We start from the raw sequence: 20,854 nt of genomic DNA, 5'->3' as shown, positions 1-20,854 counted from the left end.
ACTTCAGCTGGTAGCACCTCAAGAGTCACGAAATCAATTATTTCTTCAATTTGATGCTGAAAGTGATTAATAACAATTCAATCGCCCTAACCTTCCTGGTATTGTTTTATAATACAGTCCACTCTACTTGTCTTTACTCAGTACAATAGGTTGGCAGACCCTTTTGATCCCCATCAAGCTCTGCAATCTGTCTGCTCTACAGTGTGAGCTCCTGATTGGCATTGTCTAACTGAGGTGCTGTAATGAGGGAGATGATGAGGAGATTATTGACTGGGTTGTGGGTAAGAAAGTCAGGTGGGAGAGTTAGATGTGGGGGTTTTACCTGGATATTAGTATTGACCTGATGGTAATTGGGAGGCTGGATGCTCACTTGCTGAGCCTATTTAAAGGCTTTAATAAAAAATCAGATGAGGATAGCTCTCAGTTTGATCATTTTTTGTTCTTCTCTCTTGATTCTTCTTAAAGAAAAGGGAAAAAAGTACATGATTTTACACATGCCATGAATTCACTTACAGATTTCTAAAGCAAGCAAATAGCTAAACTCTGGATGCACTATTAAACGTGTAGTTTAATTCTGTTCCACATACGTTAATTCTTGTCTGCGTACGAGTGCACTCACATTAGCATCTTTTGGAAGAGGTCAAGCGCACATGAAGCACTGAAAAGTGACGGTGGAGAGGCTTCTGCCTGTTTTTGGACCAGACAGGCCCTTGGGAGTCAACAGTGGCATGACAGATACACTGTGACTGGATGAACCTCGAGCTGCTGCCAATGCCATCCAGACAGCCTATATCTTAACTTTCTGAAACTATCTGCTTTTATCCTTCTCCCCCCAAAAATGCATTTCCTCTACCTGGGAAAGAAAAATATGTTTGTATCTGTGTGTGTGCATGTGCTTTTGGGTGGGTGGATGTTTTTCCAGTAGCGATTCAGGATACATAAACACCTTGACGTGGTGTGTAGCCCCTGAAATCTTTGACATTCACTTTGATTGCTACCATGAGATCAAATGCAGCATTTGCTTGTCCGGGTAACCAATAACAAACCCACTTTTTCAGGTTTCTTTGTTTTGTTCTTTCAACTTTGAGTGAAAGTAAAATGTATTTTTGTTAAGCCCCTCCCCTTTTAGTCTCTTTAGTTGCCTTCATGCTTGGTGCCTTATTACCTGTAAATCCCTACTGTTTTCTCAGACATGATGCATATTTCAGAGTGAAAATATGGACAGATTTTGGGCTTTGAGTTTTCCCTACCCATCAGAGAATGTGCACAAAGTAGAACAGAGTCTATATGCTTCACAACCATTCAATGTCCACCTCCACCCCACCCCCGCAACCCATCAAAGCAGCCTCTACTTTTACCTGTCTCAAAGCTGCGATGTGTTTACTCAATAATCCTTATTTAAACTGTCACTTTTTTATGCCCTCAGGTAGCATGCATTGATTCATCACAGACATTTGCCCTGTTTGTCTGTGCATACAAATGAACAAAACAAATATCGTATCTACTGCAAGTCTTGCATTCTGGTTGTTGAATAATGTGGGTTATCCAGATAACAGATGTCCTGCAATTATACTCTCCTAATTACATTTTAATCAGGCTACATTATGATGCAGGTTTTTTGGCTGAAGTGAACAAAAGGGAAATATACTTCATTTGTATTAACAGCATGTGCAAGGATATATTTATTTAGCTCACTTCTGTGTGACCACAAATATGTTTATAGGGTACGAGATCCCTGATGTATGAGGGATTTAAATCTGTCTGTTCAGATTTAGTGTTCTTTGGGGGGGGGGGGGTTATGGTTTTTTGACATAAAGAAAATCATCGCCATGTCCATCTCTTCTCCTTATCCAGTTCAGGGAGCCAACCATTCGCACTCACATTCACACCTATGGACAATTAAGAAACATCAGTTAACCTAACCCCACTCACTGCATGTCTTTGGACTGTGGGAGGAAGCTGGAGTACCCGGAGAGAACCCACACAAACTCCACACAGAAAGATCCCATCCTGATGGTGGAATTGAACTCAGGACCTTCTTGCTGTGAGGGAAAAGTGCTAGTCACAGCTTTTTTTTATATCTTTTTCAATTATGCATTGCAAGTTTTGAGTTAAAAAAAACAAAAGAAGAAGAAAAAAAGCAGGTATTGTAGTGGCAGAAAATTACAATCATCTCCATTCTGGTTTTTTTTTTTTTTTTTTTTTCAATGTATGAAATCAAATTAATATCGTTTTAAGAGGCACCTTAGCCCAAAACCAAACTCCTACATTTTCCACCAGGCTGTAGTGTTATTTTTCACCTAGATTTTTTTTGTATGGTCTGCTTTTGCTCCACAACGCAAGCAGTCATTAGCTGTGGCCATTCATTCCATCATATTCAAGAGAAGGCTGGCATCTCTACAGTGGATATCTACCGAGCCCGGCAGGTGACACCAAAATCATCTAGATAGAGGAAAAGTGGCATAGACCAGGGGGAAATATGGAAATTTGATTTGGGAATAATGTGCCTCTTTAACTATTGAACGTTATGTGTATAAACACAGTAATTTGTAAATTAACTCTGAAAGCACAGACAAAATGCAGAGTTGTGCATAATATAGCAATGACACATCATTCCTCATTAGCGATTAATTACAGGCAAATCCTAACATTAATTAAAAGTCTCGGCTGTGCGCAGATCAGTCGAAGACAAGTCATCTAGCTTGGAGATTGAAAACGCTCACAGACACATAGACAACGCTTCTTACATCCACCCCGAGCCTTGCACGGATACAATTAAAATCTCAGATTGAAGGCAGTTTAAGTGGCTGCTGGAAAAAAAATGCAAGATGAGTTCAATTAATGTAGCAATCAAGTACGTCTCCTCCTCTCCCCTCTCGTCACCTCGACTCTTCTTCTCGAGCTATGTCATGTATTAACGTGGGAACCTATTATTAATGTGGTGGTAGGACCAGTGCTGTGTGTGATGAACAAGCATGTGATGATGGAGGTGGGTAGAGGTGGGGAAAGCTGAGAGAAGGGGGGGGCGAGCCACTTAGCACTGCAATATTAATGGCTTATGCTGTAGGTGATAATGGATGTTGCTGCATTTGGTGCAAAATGTTTGACTGTGGGTGTGCATTTGTATAATTTCCTTTCTTGAGTGTAGATGAGTGAGGTTTTTGTCTTTTTATTTGGAGAATCCTTAACGTTTAAGCACTCTGCTAGCTGTTCTGTACTCTGCTAACGTGTCTTTCTGCCTTTTAATAACTGACTATTTCTTTTTCTCTTTCTCTTTCTTCACAGCTCAGAACTGCAGTTACACATTACAGAATCCCAATGGGACAATAGAAAGCCCTGGATACCCTTACGGCTATCCTAACTATGCCAACTGTACATGGGTCATTGTGGCGGCAGAGCACAACCGGATACAGCTGGTGTTTCAAGGCTTTGCCCTAGAGGAGGACTTTGACATCTTGTCTGTATATGATGGGCCGCCCAGCCCTGGAAACCTGCGAACAAGGTAGTTTATTTTGTGTATGTTCTGAAAAAGCCTCACTAGAAGCACACACGCTATTTGGCTACCATATTAGTAACACTTCTGTAGCACTTCTGTAAAATAATAAGGGATGAGCCATGGTTTCAGTTTCAAAGACATAAAAACTGCACATATAGATGCAACAGAGGTTTGGTGACTGTGTTTTTTGAGTGAGGATGAAAAATCTAAAAATAATGAGTCTTCATTAAAGACTCAATCCATTGTGCTGGCTTCTTTTACCAAAGCACTAAACAAATTCCATGTTAATTTATATTATGGATGTGGCTTGCCAAGAAACCTGCACTTAACATCATGTTTACTGTAATTATGAATAGATATGCCTGACCACTCATTTTACACTGCTGGGAAATCTGTGTGGCTACATCGAGGTTCAGTGTGCTTAGCGCTGAGTGATGCACTTCTACATATCTTGGTTGAAACGAGATGTTATTGAGTTACTATTAACTTGATCATACTATGACCTCTGACATCAACAAGGCATTTTCATTCAGAGACCTGCCATTCATATTTCCTGTTTCTGAACCACTCTCTGTAAATATGCTTGGGATAGAAACTTCCAGTAGATCAGCAGCAGTTTCTGAAATGCTTAGACCAGCCCATGTGGCACCAGCAAGCTTTCCAGTATGCCGTGTTTAAAGCCACTTAAATCATAATTTTTTTCTCATTTTGATGAACACTTTGAACTTCACCAGGTTTTCTTGACCATGTCTTTAGGTCTATAGGTATCTAAAAAAGTGACTGTATAAGTGTCTGTATTTGGATTAATGCAAAATTGAAATATCAGCGTTGCTTTCATATTTTAAGGTTTAATTGTTTCATTTAAGGTAAATGAAAAGCATTTAATACAGTCTGATAAGTATCTGTTCTATACATCAGCACCATAGTGGCACAGAAGTAAGGAGGTTCTGGATTTGAACCTGCCTGTGTTTTCCCTGTGCCTGCAGGTGCAGATATGAGCTTGATAAACCTGATCAATAAGATTAGAAAAGTATTCTGTCCCAGTCCATTTTTAAGTGCGTGAATGACGGGGACCCTGCAGCCGTTTTGAACACTGCTACATTAAAGTACCAAAGTGTCACCAGAGGTTCAAAACTCACTGAAGTACAAATAAGTACCCCTCGTTACAGGTACATTAGTGCTCCACTGACAAGCTTTGGTACTTTTTGCCCAACCACTCACCCCTTTGAATGCTCAGATTTTGCGTCAAAGACGGCGCCACGTTCCCAAATCCGTGTTAATGCAGCCACTACAAAGATCTTGGAAATCTGAAAAGAAAACCCTGATTTTAATCAATTAAATTGTACTTTTTGAGTCGTTTGCCCTCAACGGTATTGATGACGGCAACGGACAGTTAACTAGAAAAGAGGAGAAATTATCAAGAATAAAATCAGTGAAGCATTCAGAAGCAGTCGGAGCAGACTCTTTGGTGACTAATACCATACGGACTCTGTGGACCCTGCGACGGCATCCGGGGTTATTCCTTGGGATTCTGGGCACATTTTATGCTTGAGAGCTTCCCACGAAAAGAAATAACTTCTCACTTGGGTGTGGAGACTCAAACAAACAATTTCTGAAACAACTTCCTCCAGTTCAGCCAATTTAATACCCTTAGAGAATCCTGCCTCGTGCTTTCCCGTGAAACTCATACAGTCCGTGTTTGGTTTTGAGATTTTAGAAGTAAACATTCTATTTATATCAGCTGCAATTATAAAAGATAGAGCCGGAGAGCTTCAATTCATTGATTCAATTAAGTTTATTTTGGGATATCGCTGTTTGCAGGCTATCTAGCTAACCTCTTGGCAGCCCTCTTGCTAACACACTCACCTAATTAGAGACAATTTCACCGTTTGATCAATTAAAGCCACACCGAAAAATGCTTTTAGTTCCTGTCACCTTCTGCTACGAGCTTGGCCTCGCATTTTAAAGCATATGAAAGCCCTCTGCAGACAAATGAGAAAAATGTTAAGCGCTCTTGTCACCGACACTGTTTCGAGTCTCCGTCGGGCCTTCTCTGTTTTTCCCTGTCAATATGTCTCTCTCTCTCTAGCTCTCACCCCCTCTCTTCCCCTTCCCCTCCCCTCCTCTGCATCTCTCATTTTGTGCCAGTGGTGCCTCTACAGCATCTCCCCACAGAAAGCAAATGAAAGAGAGAAGAAAATCCATTATGGATTGGTGTTGCCCTGTTCTCACCCAGCCTTTCTGCTGTTTGGACTTCTGGGCCTTGTTGTATATTGATGCTCCGGCGGGACAGAGGGGTGGGGGTGGGGAAGGAGGGGAGGAAGCGTTTGTCTCTCTGTTAAAGTCCTTTGAAAATAAGTGAAGGAAAAGAAAATGAATTTAAAAAGACGATCACAAAAAAAGAAAGTTGGGGGAGGGGGTCGATGAAACAGTGAGCGAGATGGAGAAGCAGTGAAGTTCTTGCTGGGGATTTTGTTTGTGTTGACTTTGATGAGAGTTCCTCTCCTTTCAAAAGAGGCATCTTGTAATAACGTCTGACTTCAGACTGTATCTTTGAGTGAGCTCGGGATTAAGCTAGCAAGCAGCTTTTACCAGTCAACAGGCGTCTGTCAGAATACGCTTGTATATTTGCACTGACACCCCCACGCCTGCACGCATTTTCGTGTGCACGCAGACGCACACGTGATAATTTCAACCTTCTCTCTTCTCTCATCTCCCACTTGTGTCAGAGGTAATTTTTCTCCCATCCTCCTTGCTCTTCGCCCTCTGTTCCATCCACACCTATTTTCAAAAATCATATCTCTTCTTGCTGCTCTCCATTTTGTGTCTTGCATGCCTTTTTTTCTTTTGCTAAGTTTGATCAGTGCTTCCTGTGCATCACTGTGTGGCCCTTCAAGCTTTAAATATTTTCTTTGATCTCAAGTCGTCATAAAAAAAATAAAATTAAAAAAACGTTTTCCCTAATTTCATATTCAAATGATCACCTTTCATTTCCTATTCAAAGCAGTCACTCTGTGTTGGATTTGTTTATTTATCCATTAATTTATTCGCTGCTGTCACAGCAAAGCCAAGAAAAACGGTGTTATCAGGGGAATGCTGGGTTACAAATTAGCTATGTATACGCGCGTGTGTGTGTGTATTTCAAAGTATATATGCACTCTGGTGTGTGTGGGTGTGGGTGGGTGGGTGTTTGCGAGCGTGTATTCTCCTGCAGTAGTTGCTTTATGAGTCACTGCCACTCCTTAAGAAATGCATATGTGAGTCAGTCTGTTGCTGCAGCACTTCATTAAACTGCCGATCCCAACTGATACCTGGGAAGCAGACAGAAAACTTGAAGGAAATTTCAGGTGTTTGAAAAAGAAGTGCGCAGAACTTAGACTCACTGATTTAAATCCCACAACGCAAGCACAAGCTGCTGCTGGTATTTGACTACTGTTAATTAAACAGAGCATTGCATTCCAAAGGCAAGGTGATTAATTGGTCAAGTTCATCGTGGGTGCTCGATGGTGTGGTGGAAGTTGTTGTAAAAATCGTTCAACATTCTCTTTAAAAATGAAAAAGAATGAATGAAACCATGAAAGAGAGATGTATACAATTTTATAGAGAACTATATTTATATTGCCTATTTTAACCCATTTAAGCCATTTTCAATCGTTTTCATATACATTGAATTCAGAGCTGGAGCGATTAAAGTAGCTTAGCATGAATAGTAAGAGTAGTTCTTTTCAAAGTAAGAACAAAAAAGAAAAGAATTCAAAGTTCAAGGTTGTATCACATGCTATATGACTGGACAGCATTAGGGGTTAAAAGTGTCGGTTGCCACAGACAGCCAGTGCACAGATCTCTGTAGGCTTAGCCTATTTCAGCTCTATATCCTGTCTGTGACAACAATCCCCTTGTTAAGTGACAACGTACTGATCCTGCTTTGGATCTAGGCCTCCACCAGGCCAGTTCAGTCCATGCTGTGCTCCTTAACTGATACTATCGCCCAAAAAACATCTCACCTTTCCACTATTTCTTTCTTTTTTCTCTTTAGCACTCTTTATGGAAAGCATGGCTTTAAGTTGTGCTTTTAAAAAAGTCACGGTGTATGGTCTACTACAGCCACCTTCCTCAACTTTTGATGTGAAGATTAAATTGAGGGTTATGACTTTTTAGACATAAAATATGTCAAACCATCCGGCATTTTAATGACTAACCTCTTGTTGTGGACTGTGTCATCTGACACACTCTGTTGACGGCAGTTTCCATGTTTTCTTCTTGACATATGAAGCTGCTTGCCTCTGCCAACCATTCACCTGCAAGTGCAATATATCACTGACTGACACTTAGCACGCACTTCCCTTAAGAACAATTTAACCATAGCTAGCGAGTTCCTGTGCTTCTGTGGTGTCTATTAGTCTAATGATAGAACTAGACATGCTGTGTCAGATCATTTTATTGCACAAAGAGGCCAGTTGTTTTCATCTGCTTTCAGTCTTCATGCTTATACTATGCATCCATCCACCCATTTTTACTTCTGCTTATCCGAGGCCCCGGCCAGATGGTTCATTCGAACCTTCTTGTGTGAGGCAACAACACTAATCACCGTGTCACTGTGCTGCCCGCTCGCACCATCACTGCAAATAAATGCTAATTAGATTATAATTAGATTAAGACTAACCTTTTCCTAAATTTCTATACCTTTTGTACAAAGTAGTAAGATAGCTGGTTTAAAGCATACAAAATCCATGTTCAAGAGCATATTTCTATTTTATTGCTGCTAAATGACATTTAAATTATCATTAGGGAATTTTTCACTAGAATCCACTAACCCCGGGTGACTTGGGTTAAAGAGTCTGTGCTTTTACAGCATAACAGTCGGAGAGGCCTTCCAAAAGTTAAAGCATCACTCAGCTGACCTTATGTGAGACTGAGCCTCTATGCACAAAAGTGCACATTTCTCACTTGTGAAAAGCAATCTTTTTCTCTCTTCCGTGTCACATTACACATTGTTACTACGAGTCAGGGAGCACCGAGTACATTTCAGCACATGGAAAAGCTGCTGGGGTGTGTGAAGGCACCTCTCCCAACGTGCCTTCGTCTCATTGATGCGGTGATGGAACAGAGGGACTTAAGCCTTGGCAGTCTGGGGGGAAAAAAGGAGGGGTGTCAGAGGAGGGATGGCGAGAGTGAGGAGGAGGCGAGGAAGGCACAGATTTTCAGCCCGCGGCCTCGATAGGACCTAAATAAGGAGCACTGACGCATGGTTCTGGGAGTGGCATTAACACTATTGTCAGCACTCAGTGCTGTGAGGCTGGGGTGTCACAATATGTGGACGTGTATGTGTGCAAATGGGTGTGTGCGCTCAGTCTGTGCTTACAAAAGGGGAGCTAGATCATAGCCCATCTCAGCAAGCTGATTCAGTGTCGACAAAATCAAGGTTTATTCACACACACACACACACACACACACACACACACACACACACACACGGACTTTCATGGAATATAGCAAGCTGGAAAACAGATTGTTTTTTAGACTTTTCTGCTCTTTATGAACCTTTTCTCTTCACTTATAGTAGCTGCTCACATAAAAAGATATGGATGTGCATTTAGTAGTTTACAGCACCTATATCTAGCTTTAGATATTCTATAATTTGTCTATCCACGTCTCATATTGTATGTGTGAACGAGTACATTGTTAGTCAAGAGTGTAAAGAGCCAATGTCTGCGGGTCATGGTGAGAGCGGGTGACGTATAGTGGCGCTTCATTCCTCCCAATAACTCTTCCCCGCTTGAATGCCCGGACCATCAATCCCTCACAACACACACTCTGCGAAATGACTCGCGCACGTCAGCGCGCTGGGTCAGGCATGCTTAACATGCGCATTGCCTTTTTCTTCTGCTCAGCCCTGAGATATTAAGATAAGATAGATAAGATAAGATAACCTTTATTAGTCCCACACGTGGGAAATTTGTTTTGTCACAGCAGGAAGTGGACAGTGCAAAAGTTATGAGGCAAAAATTAGAATACAATAAGAATAAATACAGTACACAACTGTACAGAATAGAATAAAATAAAATACTATATACAGTAGAATAAAATAAAATAAATATACAATAAGATAAAAATAGAATACAAATACTATATACAACTGAGTAAAAATACAACGATGACAGAAAGGATTATTGCACTTAGTATTATTGCATATGTATGGATGTGTGTGCTTGATCAGTTAAAGTCTTTGTTGTGGAGTCTGACAGCAGTGGGGAGGAAAGACCTGCGAAATCTCTCCGTCCCACACCGTGGGTGCCGCAGTCTCCCACTGAAGGAGCTGCTCAGTGCTGTCACAGTCTGCTGCATGGGGTGGGAGATGTTGTCCATCAGGGATGGGTCCAGAGGGCATCCTAGAACAGAGCTGGCCCTTCGGATCACCCTGTTCAGTCTCTTCCTGTCCCCAGCAGAGATGCTGCCGCCCCAGCAGACCACACCATAAAAGATAGCAGAAGCCACAACAGAGTCATAGAATTTCTTCAGGAGTGGGCCCTCCACTCCAAACGACCTGAGTCTCCGCAGCAGGTACAGCCTGCTCTGCCCTTTCCTGTAGAGGGCGTCTGAGTTATGAGTCCAGTCCAGTCTATTGTTCAGATGAACACCAAGGTACCTGTAGCTGTCCACAGCCTCAATGTCCATACCTTGGATGTTCAGTGGTTGCAGTTAACATGTTGCGTGGTGTCTTTTTCATCTCTTCATCTAAAGGAAGAAGTTGTGGGTTTGATTTCTGCACGTGTGAGGAATACGGTTCAAGGCTGCATGGTTTTATTAGTTTGTGCTGATCGTGATTGAGCTTCTTATTCAACACGACTCTTGCAAACAGGCATTCACTCCATGTAAACACGTTGATAGCTTCTTCTTCTTCTTCTTCTTTTCATACGCACACTCCCAGACATGTGCAAGCACATGCACAAGCAAACACACAGAGACACACACATGCACACACATTGTTGGATTTATGGTTCCCTTGAGTCTGGGCTGTTAATGGAGAGACTGCCACTTATCAACGCCAGCTTTAACGACAGACTGCTAAAAACAGGACGAAGAGTGATAGTTTGTTTTTCATCATACCGCATCGGGAAAAAGTGAAACGATGTTGAGATTTATGGCATCTGCCCACCTGTAAGGCAGAATTATTAGGCCCAGTAACCCCAGATTAGAGAAATAATCAACTAGATGCCTGTGAATTTATATCTCACATCCCGTGTATCACTCATTGTGTTTATTGCTATTGACATCCCTCCCCCCCATCCCGTGGCCTATCAATACTCTTAACAGGGTACACTGCAACAACAGCATGAAATTAAATGCCGTCCTGCTGAGATAAAAGATTAAATATGAAGCGCACCGTGCCAAAAAAGAATATGCAATTTTCGGCCCTTTTGTGCTGGTGATTTCAGTTTTATAGAGTCAAAGGAATACTCTGAAATTTTGGAAAACCAGCACATCTAAGCCTCCAAGGATGTAAATATTACCTCTACAAATAGTGCTATAATTATGCCCATGTAGCGCACCCTGTTTACATTTTAGTCACAACGAGTTCTCCAAAAGGAAATTACATACAGTAATTGCACCTTTTGCCTTGTACAGCCTCACTTGATAAAGTGTTTCATGTGCATAGTATCACATAAAAAGCAGAAAATCTGAATGAGTTTAGTTTCAGTTTAACTGAATGAAAGGGGTGAAATGAAAAAGAACAGTTACATGAATGGGCCTTACCATTTTGCAGACTAATTTTGTGACTGGCTTTGAGTAGTCCTAAAGCACAGGTTAAACCCTTTAAAGCAGGGGTGGGCAATCTCAGTCCACAAGGGCCGGTGTCCCTGCAGGTTTTAGATGTGTCCTCGAACCAACACAGCTGATTTAAATGGCCAAATTAGCTCCTCAACATGTCCTGAAGTTCTCCAGAGGCCTGGTAACGAACTAATCATGAGATTCAGGTGTGTTGACCCAAGGTGAGATCTAAACCTGCAGGGACACCGGCCCTCGTGGACTGAGATTGCCCACCTCTGCTTTAAAGCAAATCCAAAACTCACTTAAGCTAGCATTGTTTGAAATGGCCAGCAGGAGATGAGTCACTAAAGTAATGATCTCACTAACCATTTTCTTTATGAGTTTAATGCTGGGATGTACTGCTAATTTCATCAATTCACCCATCCATCGAGCCAGCTGTCCTGTCACAGGACACAATTTACAAAATACCAGAGTTTTTGTGCTGGTCATATCATTTTATTGTGTTGTATTTATCTGCTACACCTAAATATTGTCTGACATTGAACCAGTCCGTGGTGCAAAAAAGGTTGGGGACCGCTGGTCTAGGGGATTTCTTATGCAAGTTTTTAGTAATGTACTTAGTCGACTCTAGCTTGTTCTCCCTGGGTATGAACCTGCTAATGGACTTGCTAATGGACTATCCCTGCTACTATTAATAATATTAATACTAACACAACATGATGTTCTTTTTGAAAATTATGCACCCAGTAGGACTACAAGATAGGGCATGATTTAAGGGGGTGATTAACACTTCACTACTAGTGCAGCGTTCATAGTTTCTCGGTTGAGAAACACTTCATACTTCTGACATCTCATTTAGAGACAGTGGTTACGTCCATCTTTTAAATGCAGTCTATGTTTCCAGCAAAAGAAAATCTGAAATTTAACTTGGCTGGTTCGGATAGAATACTGAGTTAGTGAAGTCTTCCTTTGAAAATTCACAATACAGTCTCAAGCCACCCCTCATTTCTTTATATTTTGCTTCCAAGGAGGCAGACTTTCTTGTAACTTTTTTAAAGTGGTCTTCAGCAATAGTACTGACACAGGACCTGGAAATGCATCTGACCATGGTCCATCTAGCCTCATCAGAAATGGTCTCAGGGGGAGGGTGACTGTCAAGAACCGTTTCTTATGGAAAGAAAAATGGAGAGAAAATGCTGATTAATGCCAAATTTCACAAGGACTGAGCTTAAAATCAGCGACAACAGGTCTTACAGGGTGATGAATCCAAATTTGTATGTATGTATGTGTGTACAGCAATCTGTAAAACAAAGAAGAGCTTTGGGATGTGCCTCAAGAAGCCTGGAGAATTAAAGACTACTTAAAGAAATTACAAGAAAGCTCGCCTAAGAGGGTTCAGGCTGTGTTCAACAATAAAGATGATACCAACTATTGACTTTCAAGCTCATTAGATTTTTTCTTTTTTGCCTTACATACTGTATATATGCACCCATTTCCCATTTTCTAACAAAAAATAAAGAAGCAAGAAGGGGCTCATGGCTTTTGCACAGCACTGTATTCCATATAATAACAGCTATACAGCTAAAGGTTGTGTGAAGCACTTTTGCTTTGTTGGTTCGCATACTGCTTTTATCAGTCACCACATAATTATCTTTGCCAATTAGTCCAGCGTTCAAAAACCCAACGAGCATCGGGCGATAAGCATTGTTTTCATTTAAGTGTTTGCTGGCATTTTGGCAGCTTTGTAGAGAATTTAACGTGAAGAGAAACTGCAGATATGATGGGAACTGAGACAAAGCCAAAAACTTCATGATCGAAGCAGATAAACACCACGTAACAAAGGGTTGGTGGGAGGTGGATGCTATGCTTTTCTCACTGCAGGGAATTCAATTTGTTGATGTGCATGACAACGTATGCAAATCACGTCAGTCACAATTTTACAATTACAATACCCAAGGCAGAGTAAGGCTCATAAGTGCAAAGCATGCACGGCTTGTCTGGGTTTAACATTGTGAAATGAGACAGGCAGACAGGGAAGCTAACTTGTCATAGCTTTTTTTTCCCACTGTTGATATAATTTCACTTTGTTCCAGTTATTTTGGACTGATCACAAGGATATTCATAAATAAATAAAAACTAATTATAATGAATATGTCTCCACGGTGATTGTTTTTTTTAAATAAATGAAATAAAGACTGTCTCCGAAAAGTTTGTGCTTATTTGGATGGAACAGTATGTTCAATTGGATATTTTTGGAAGTCATTCAAACTTGCACAACTCTAACTTCTAACTAGATTATTTCTAATTCGATCAATTTAATCACTCAAATTAAACAATCATGACATTGTAGTTCTTGCACACTGTCTGCATTTAACATTTAAAAGATTCTTAAAAAATTCAAAATGCTGCCATGTCTTTACACCAGTGTGGCATCTGTACAGAACAGCTTTGGAGGAATGATGGGGAAGGCAGTAAACAGAGTGCACAACATTTTCATAGCTGCTACACTAAACACTAAGCAAAAATATAAAGAAATGAAGGGTGACTCAACACTTTTGCACAGTACTTTACGTCAAAATACAGTACTGTGCAAAAGTGTTGAGTCACCCTTCGTTTCTTTATATTTTGCTCTAGAGGAGCTATTAAGTGAATACACATGACAGACCACTTAGCAGAGAACCAATTTTAAATTGTGTCGTTAGGCAGCTTGTTACCAGCAACCTGTCACAAAAACACATCATTTGCATCAAGATGCCAAATAGCCCAGACCTCAGCATTTTTGAGGCAGTGTGGGATCATTTTGACAGAGAACAGAACAAAACAAAGGCAACATCTAACGACGAGCTTTGAATGTCCTTCCAGAAGTCTAGAGAACTATTCCTGAAGACTACGTAAAGAAATGACAAGAAAGCTTGCCTATGAGAGTTCAGTCAGTGTTAAAGACACTGTTAAACGTGTCCAAACCAGATTCCAATATCAAGCTTGTTAGAATTACAGAACCCCTGTTATTGTCTTATAAACTATACTACCATGTATGTTTGCCAATAAACTTATTTCCCATTTTGTTAACAAAATATAAAGAACGGTGGGGTCACTGAAGACTTTGACTCTGCCACTAATGTACGTCACACAAAGGTCACTAACAAGGCCATGTTCCTTTAAGGCAAAGGCTCTGTCGATGGCGACTCCAGACCCTGTGGTTCTTTTGCTGTTACTGCTAAGAAAGAATTGTGTATGAACAGAGCTGCTGCATGAAACTCAAAAGTCAAAGTGTCAGTCAACGATCCAGGATTCAACTCAACCTTTTAGAACTGCCTATTCTTTTATCTAAATGACAGCATGCACTGTATTCATGGGCAACTGATGAGAGGCTGAAACTAAAATCTGAGGCAGACTGACAGTCTGGAGTCGCCATCGACAGAGCCTTTGCCTTAAAGGAACAGAGCTGCTGCATGAAACTCAAAAGAAGCAATCCAGAAACCGAGGACATTCGCCTTCAAAGTAAAACTTGTGCTTCCTCCCTGCAACTCTTACTTTGAAGGCTAACCGTCTCCTTTTCTGATTTATGTTGCACTTTTCAGAGTTTCACTACTGCTTGGTGAGTAATTTGCAACTGTTTACAGACAAGTCTGTATTTTCCATGAAAACTATTGGCAACTATGGCAGCCTGGAAGCCACCAAAGCAAGGAGGTTTTCAGTGCAGCACCATATACCATTTTGCAGCCAATTTCCACATGAGTTGACATTTGGACTAATGCTCTAGTCTGTCCATTCTGTGATTGCTGTGTTTGCAGAAAAATGTGTCAGACTCATTTGGGGCGACCGTGGCTCAGGGGGTTGGGAATCGCATCTGAAACCGGAAGGTCGCAGGTTCGATCCCTGGGCTCTCTGTCCTGGTCGTTGTGTCCTTGGGCAAGACACTTTACCCTAGTTGCCTACTGGTGTTGGCCAGAGGGGCCGATGGCGTGATATGGCAGCCTCGCTTCTGTCAGTCTGCCCCAGAGCAGCCGTGGCTACAACTGTAGCTGCCTCCACCAGTGTGTGAGAGTGAATGCATAGTGGTATTGTAAAGCGCTTTGGGTGCCTTGAAAAGCGCTATATAAATCCAATCCATTATTATTATCTGAAACCAAATACTACTACTACTAATAATAAATAACATGGCTTTTTATGAATGCTATAGACTACACTACAGAAGAAAGAAAACAGCAGAAAAACAGCCAGCAAACGCAATATGGTAGCACAGAACCACATGCCCTAAAACAAAGGAACTACATTCCCTTTAGCTGTAATCTACAGGACTATGAAGCACAGATGTTGCCCTTGTGCACCCCTTGTTTGGAAGCTTAGGCAAATCTGTGGTGTATTTTTACAGCCATGTTGATTTGGCAGTTTTTTTGTTTGTTTATTTTTTCCTCGATATGGCTGTAGTCACGTATTTCTTCCTTGATTTCACCCTTTCTCTTTGTTTTTGCCTGTTCATCCCTTGGAGACACACAGCATAACAGTCTAATTAGCTATACAAACACCTTGTGAAATGTGATAATGGATAAAGCAGTAATATTGCGTGCACATCCACACACACACACACACACACACACACACGCATGCACATCCACACACACACACACACACACACACACACACACACACACACACACACACACACACACACACACACACTCACGTACACAATGACCATGCTGTGTCAAAAGGATTTTCCTGCCTTGTAATTAGACCCCTCTTGCATTTGACCAGTTACTGTCATGCTTATTTAGTTGTCAAAAGGTTAAAGGTTAACTCAGCATTTTCTGCTCTAAGAATACTGTTAGTGACTACATAGCAAGGAGCAAGGATGTCAATTTGGGTTTACATACACTACAATCTATCCATTCACTTACAGTTTTTTACAGACACTAGGACACATTTCTCAATACTTAGGTCACTTTTGCAAAACTCTTCACACAATCCTCCTAACTGACCGTCAGCTTGGCAAAGCAGTTCATTTCACATTCAAAATGCACTACAACTACCAAAACACTTCATTCAGGTCTCAAATAAACTCATTCTTCCAGAACACTAGCAAAGGTTGACAGCCGACAAACACACTTTGTCACCCACAAAACAATGACCTAAAAAACACTAACAACATGTAGCATTACACAGTGTTTTCTTGTGTAAAACAAGGACACATCTCTGTTTATAATTTCAATATATGTTACTGGAATGAATCAGACATCATGCAGAATTCGTTAATATTTGTTTATGTATTTTTATTTTTTTGCACTAAGTAATCCCAAAATACAAGAATTTGTATACACACCATCCACTGATACACATACAATAGTAATGCTAATCTACTCGGTCTCCTCCATTTGGCCACAGGTTCTCATCCACATCACATCTTATGTCATCTAGGGCAATACACCTAGGAAAGAATCTTCTGGCATGCCAGAATTGAAGGAGTTGAAAAATTGAAGGAGTAACACCTGTGTAGATGTTCATCTACAATGAGAATCAGCTGTGGCTGGTTAAACTGCATTTTTAGATTTAAAATATGTTTCAATAAAATATTGTTGTTGAATTTTGCTGTCTTTTCAAGTTTTGCATTGTGTTATTGTTTTGGCCATAAGTTTAACAGTTTTGAAAACAGTATGTAAGCACATGCAAAATGTCCTGTCCGTACAAAGATTTTTGGCAGTTGTTGTGTCTGAGTGAGAAGATAATTCATGAAATTTGAGAGATGTAGTCATTGAATGCATTTTGTGCCAAAACAATGATAACTGATCCTCAGTTTAGCCCACATAGACTTCTGTTGTGCTCACTGTGTGAGGAGTTTTGCAAACGTGACCTAAGTATTGAGACATGTGTCCTAGCGTCTGTAAAAAACTGTAATCCATCCATCCTTCTTATTCTGCTTATCCAATTCATGGTTACATACAGCCTGAAGCTTATCCTAGATGGCATAGGGCAAGAGGTACACCGTGGACAGGTTCCCAGTCTGTTGAAGGGCTAAAATATAAAGATGCTAATAGAACAGATTAATAAAGTCTTCATTCCAAAAAAGACAATTAAGATGCACATGATAAGGGCATCAATATTTAGATCTACAGGCATAAAACAACTAAAGGGAAGGTCGTTGACAATATCCAAGAAATAAGACGACTGGCATATGAACAATGTTTGTACGAGCCTGCAGCTAATTCTGGATCCAGTATTTTTCTTTTTTCTATTACGCACTCATACACACTCTCTTTTTCTCCCAGTGTCTCATTTCTCTCTGCTGCTTTTTGATCATCTTTGCCACAAAAGCAAAAGAAGATTGATGTTTAGAAATTCAATAGCGTTGGTTGGGCGCTCCATTGGTCACTGTGTCCCTGTTAGCCTTGCTGGCTAATCAGATCTTATTCCCAAGCGTGTTCTGCATTTTATTAGAGGCTTCCCTCTGCAGACTTAGTGGGGAATTGATGATCACAACTAGAGGGGAAGTTTAAATATCAAGTCAGTTCAATGTGCATTTTAAAACAGTTACATAATTGTTGTAATTTTGCCTCTGCGACATATCTGATTAAAGCCTAGACCTTCAGATTGAATTCAGCAGATTTAACAAATATACTGGTTGTAACTTTTGGGAGCTAATTTTTTCAGATAATTTCATTTTCACAAAACAAACAAACAAAGAAACAAACAAAAAAAAACAACCCTAAATGACAGGTGACAGACAAATGAAACCAAGAAGAAATTCGAGGAAAGGAAGAGGTCATGACAGAAAGCACATCATGGCATGGAATTGTATTTATGCCAGTAGAAATGGCTCACCAATGTTCATTGATGATTTAACCATGTAGCAACGCTGTAGTGACCTTAAACACTGCCTGACAGGTAAATAAATGGAAGCTACATTAACAGGTTTAGTAGACGACCTCAATCAAGCGTGCTTTTAACGTACCAAAGATAAAATTAAAAGCAGAATGAATCAGCAGCAAACATTAACTGAAGGTAGCGGCACTGAATGCCTCGCAAAGGGCCAGAAATGACTTCAGGTAGTCACAGACTGCAAAGAATTTGCATTTAATTCTTAAAAACAATCCTGGGATTTAAAATTTGGTTAGTTTGGCCAATTATTTTGAGCCTGCTCTGCTTATACTCCTTCGAATAGAGCTAAAAGTCTTATAATCACATCTTGACTGGTTCATTTCACATCCATTGCGACCCTGTACAAAAGCAAAATTATGCCAATCACTCAACTGCCCAGAGGGCGTCTTCAGCATGAGTGATTTATCAACAATCAATGCTTTTGATTTGAACGCAACACCCATATATGATTGCTGAACATCTGAACCCAAAAGACAGGGGGCTAAAAACCTGATAAATTTGTCCACACTGTCCTGGAAAGAATGAGAAACTTGGCTGCAGAGATCTGCTTTTATTCTGCTACAAACGCATTAGTGAGGTGAGGCACTGATGTTGGCTGACAAGGACTCTCTCTAACAGTAGGCATTCCAATTCTTTCCAAAGATGTTGGATGGGTTTGAGGTCAAGAATCTGTTCACCGCAGTCATGAAGCGGGGAAAAAAAAAAATAAAACATTTATTCATGAATGGGGATTTGTTCACAGGAATACTGTGATGTTGTACAGGAAAGGTCCTTACCTAAGACCTTTCCAGTTAGAGCACACTGTTGTATAAAATATCATTTCCTAGTAGGAAGATTTCTCTTAAGTGAAACTTACCAATTAAAGCTTTAGACCTTTAAACCCTGCTCCTGTTTTAGATCCATTCTGGGACTCAAATAGGTCTGATGAATGCCCATTGATGGTATGCCAACTCTATTTCTGTTATGTATATGGGGAAAGTAATTGTTCCCTCTGAGCTTTGTACTGGAGGAGGGGATCTCTTCATGAAAGAGCAACATAAGTTAAAAAAGAGGCAGCAAAAGCAGCACCACATGTGGATGAGAATGAACCATGCTTGCTGTTGCGAGCTAATTCATAAAATTTAAAAAAAAAAAAAAAAAGTTGGGGTTTTATTTTCTCTTCAGAAAATGTGAACTTCTCCTAGCAACCGTTAATGCTGCTTCAGCATCAATACATCAACACAAAAATGACATTCGTGTGGATGGGAAGTCACTTGGTTAAAAATCTCTTCCAAACGCAAATTGAACATGAACCCAATTTCAGGACTTGAAGTGAAATGTGAGTTGTGCTTCAACTTTAACTGATGGGAGAAAAAAAAACTACCACTAAATTGCAGAGAGAGGATGAGATGAGCATACAAGTGAAAAGCCTCATGTTTGCTAAACATCTGTAAAGATCCAAATGGCTGCATTTGAATGCGATTTCGAGCGGTTCTGGAAAGTGCAGCGCTGACACATTTTTGTTTTCATATACATCTCCTCATCAAGCCTCACTCCTACTGCTACTACACTTGGCCTGATCTGCGTATTACACATTAAAAATCTTGATGCTTGTGAGGCTGACTCACCAACGCATGATTTGATCTTGTTTGCACCAGGCATTATACAACCTTATTTAGGCATAATGAAACATTCACAAAGCATTAGATGAGTGTTTGGGCAACAGCGATTACTGCTGCCAATGGCAGCAACAGTAACAACATAAGGATAGTCATTTTTAGAGCAGTGCATTAAACTGTGCCTCTATTAGTATATTATTAGAGCCATAGATAATACATATACATAAACCCAATACTTATTAGTATAAACATAAAGCCCTGTGGACAGAATCCTCATGGCAAATACTCTAATCTGACCCACTGGACGGCTTTGGAAAATAAGGAGGGCATAAATTTTGGACTTAATTGTATTTTAATAAATTTTGCAGCCTCTCCTACTGATAAAGATCTCCACAATGGCCATTCATAATACAACAAATAATTAAGTAACGATTAAATTACTGAAGAGTTTCTATTTTTTTATGATCTGCTATAGATTTTTTTTCATACAATTGGTCTACATTTAAAAACAACAACAACAAAGCTGCATATTTTTTGTGAATTCACAGAAACCTTTTTAGTCCTGTAATTTCACACATTCCTTGCAATTTAAGTCATGCTGATACATTTCTTTTATTTACTACAGCAGCATTTTATAGAAAACTAAGAAATACTGTTGAAATTGCCCTTCCTTTCCTTATATTTAGGGATTCAATGTGTAGTTAAACTTCTTTATGCTCACAGAAAGGGAAGTTTCACTGGTTTGGCCCACTTAGGATCAAAATGGACTCTATGTGGCACACCATTTGAAACGAATTCAACATCCCTGCAGCTGAGTACGACTAAAATGTGCAATAACCTTTTTATAGTTTGTTTTCATTTGCAATTCTTTAATCTGTCTTTTTTTTCTCCCTCTCCTGGATCATTGACTTCGTCACGGCGTGTCGTAATTTCTATATATCCACTGACATATATGCACACAAGGAGAGGCTCACACCACTGCTGGCTGGCACAAGCCAGTAAACAACAGCATATCTCAGGGCTACCACTTAGCTTTGTCACTCTCCTAGGAGCGAGAACTGCACAACACTGCATTCGTTTTATTTGATCACTAATTGTTTTTGGCCTGAGGATT

At 40.3% G+C, this 20,854-nt stretch overlaps 1 protein-coding gene across 3 annotated transcripts in view; it reads left to right on the top strand.

Moving 5' to 3' along the window:
* The window catches only part of csmd2 (CUB and Sushi multiple domains 2), a 288,003-nt gene that overhangs the window by 20,174 nt on the left and 246,975 nt on the right, over positions 1-20,854 (top strand). For all 3 annotated transcript variants that reach the window (XM_085261294.1, XM_085261295.1, XM_085261293.1), the window contains one exon: positions 3,286-3,502. In XM_085261294.1, coding sequence (XP_085117420.1) covers positions 3,286-3,502 — 217 coding nt within the window. The remainder of the gene's footprint in view (positions 1-3,285; positions 3,503-20,854) is intronic.

This window comes from Mchenga conophoros, linkage group LG22 (assembly GCF_057382185.1).
Source record: "Mchenga conophoros isolate Kocher_MC1m ecotype Shallow Benthic linkage group LG22, M_conophoros_male_GT1.1, whole genome shotgun sequence".
Classification (NCBI taxonomy): domain Eukaryota; kingdom Metazoa; phylum Chordata; class Actinopteri; order Cichliformes; family Cichlidae; genus Mchenga; species Mchenga conophoros.
The sequence above is the reverse complement of the archived record's forward strand: the minus strand, read 5'-3'. Positions and strand labels throughout refer to the sequence as shown.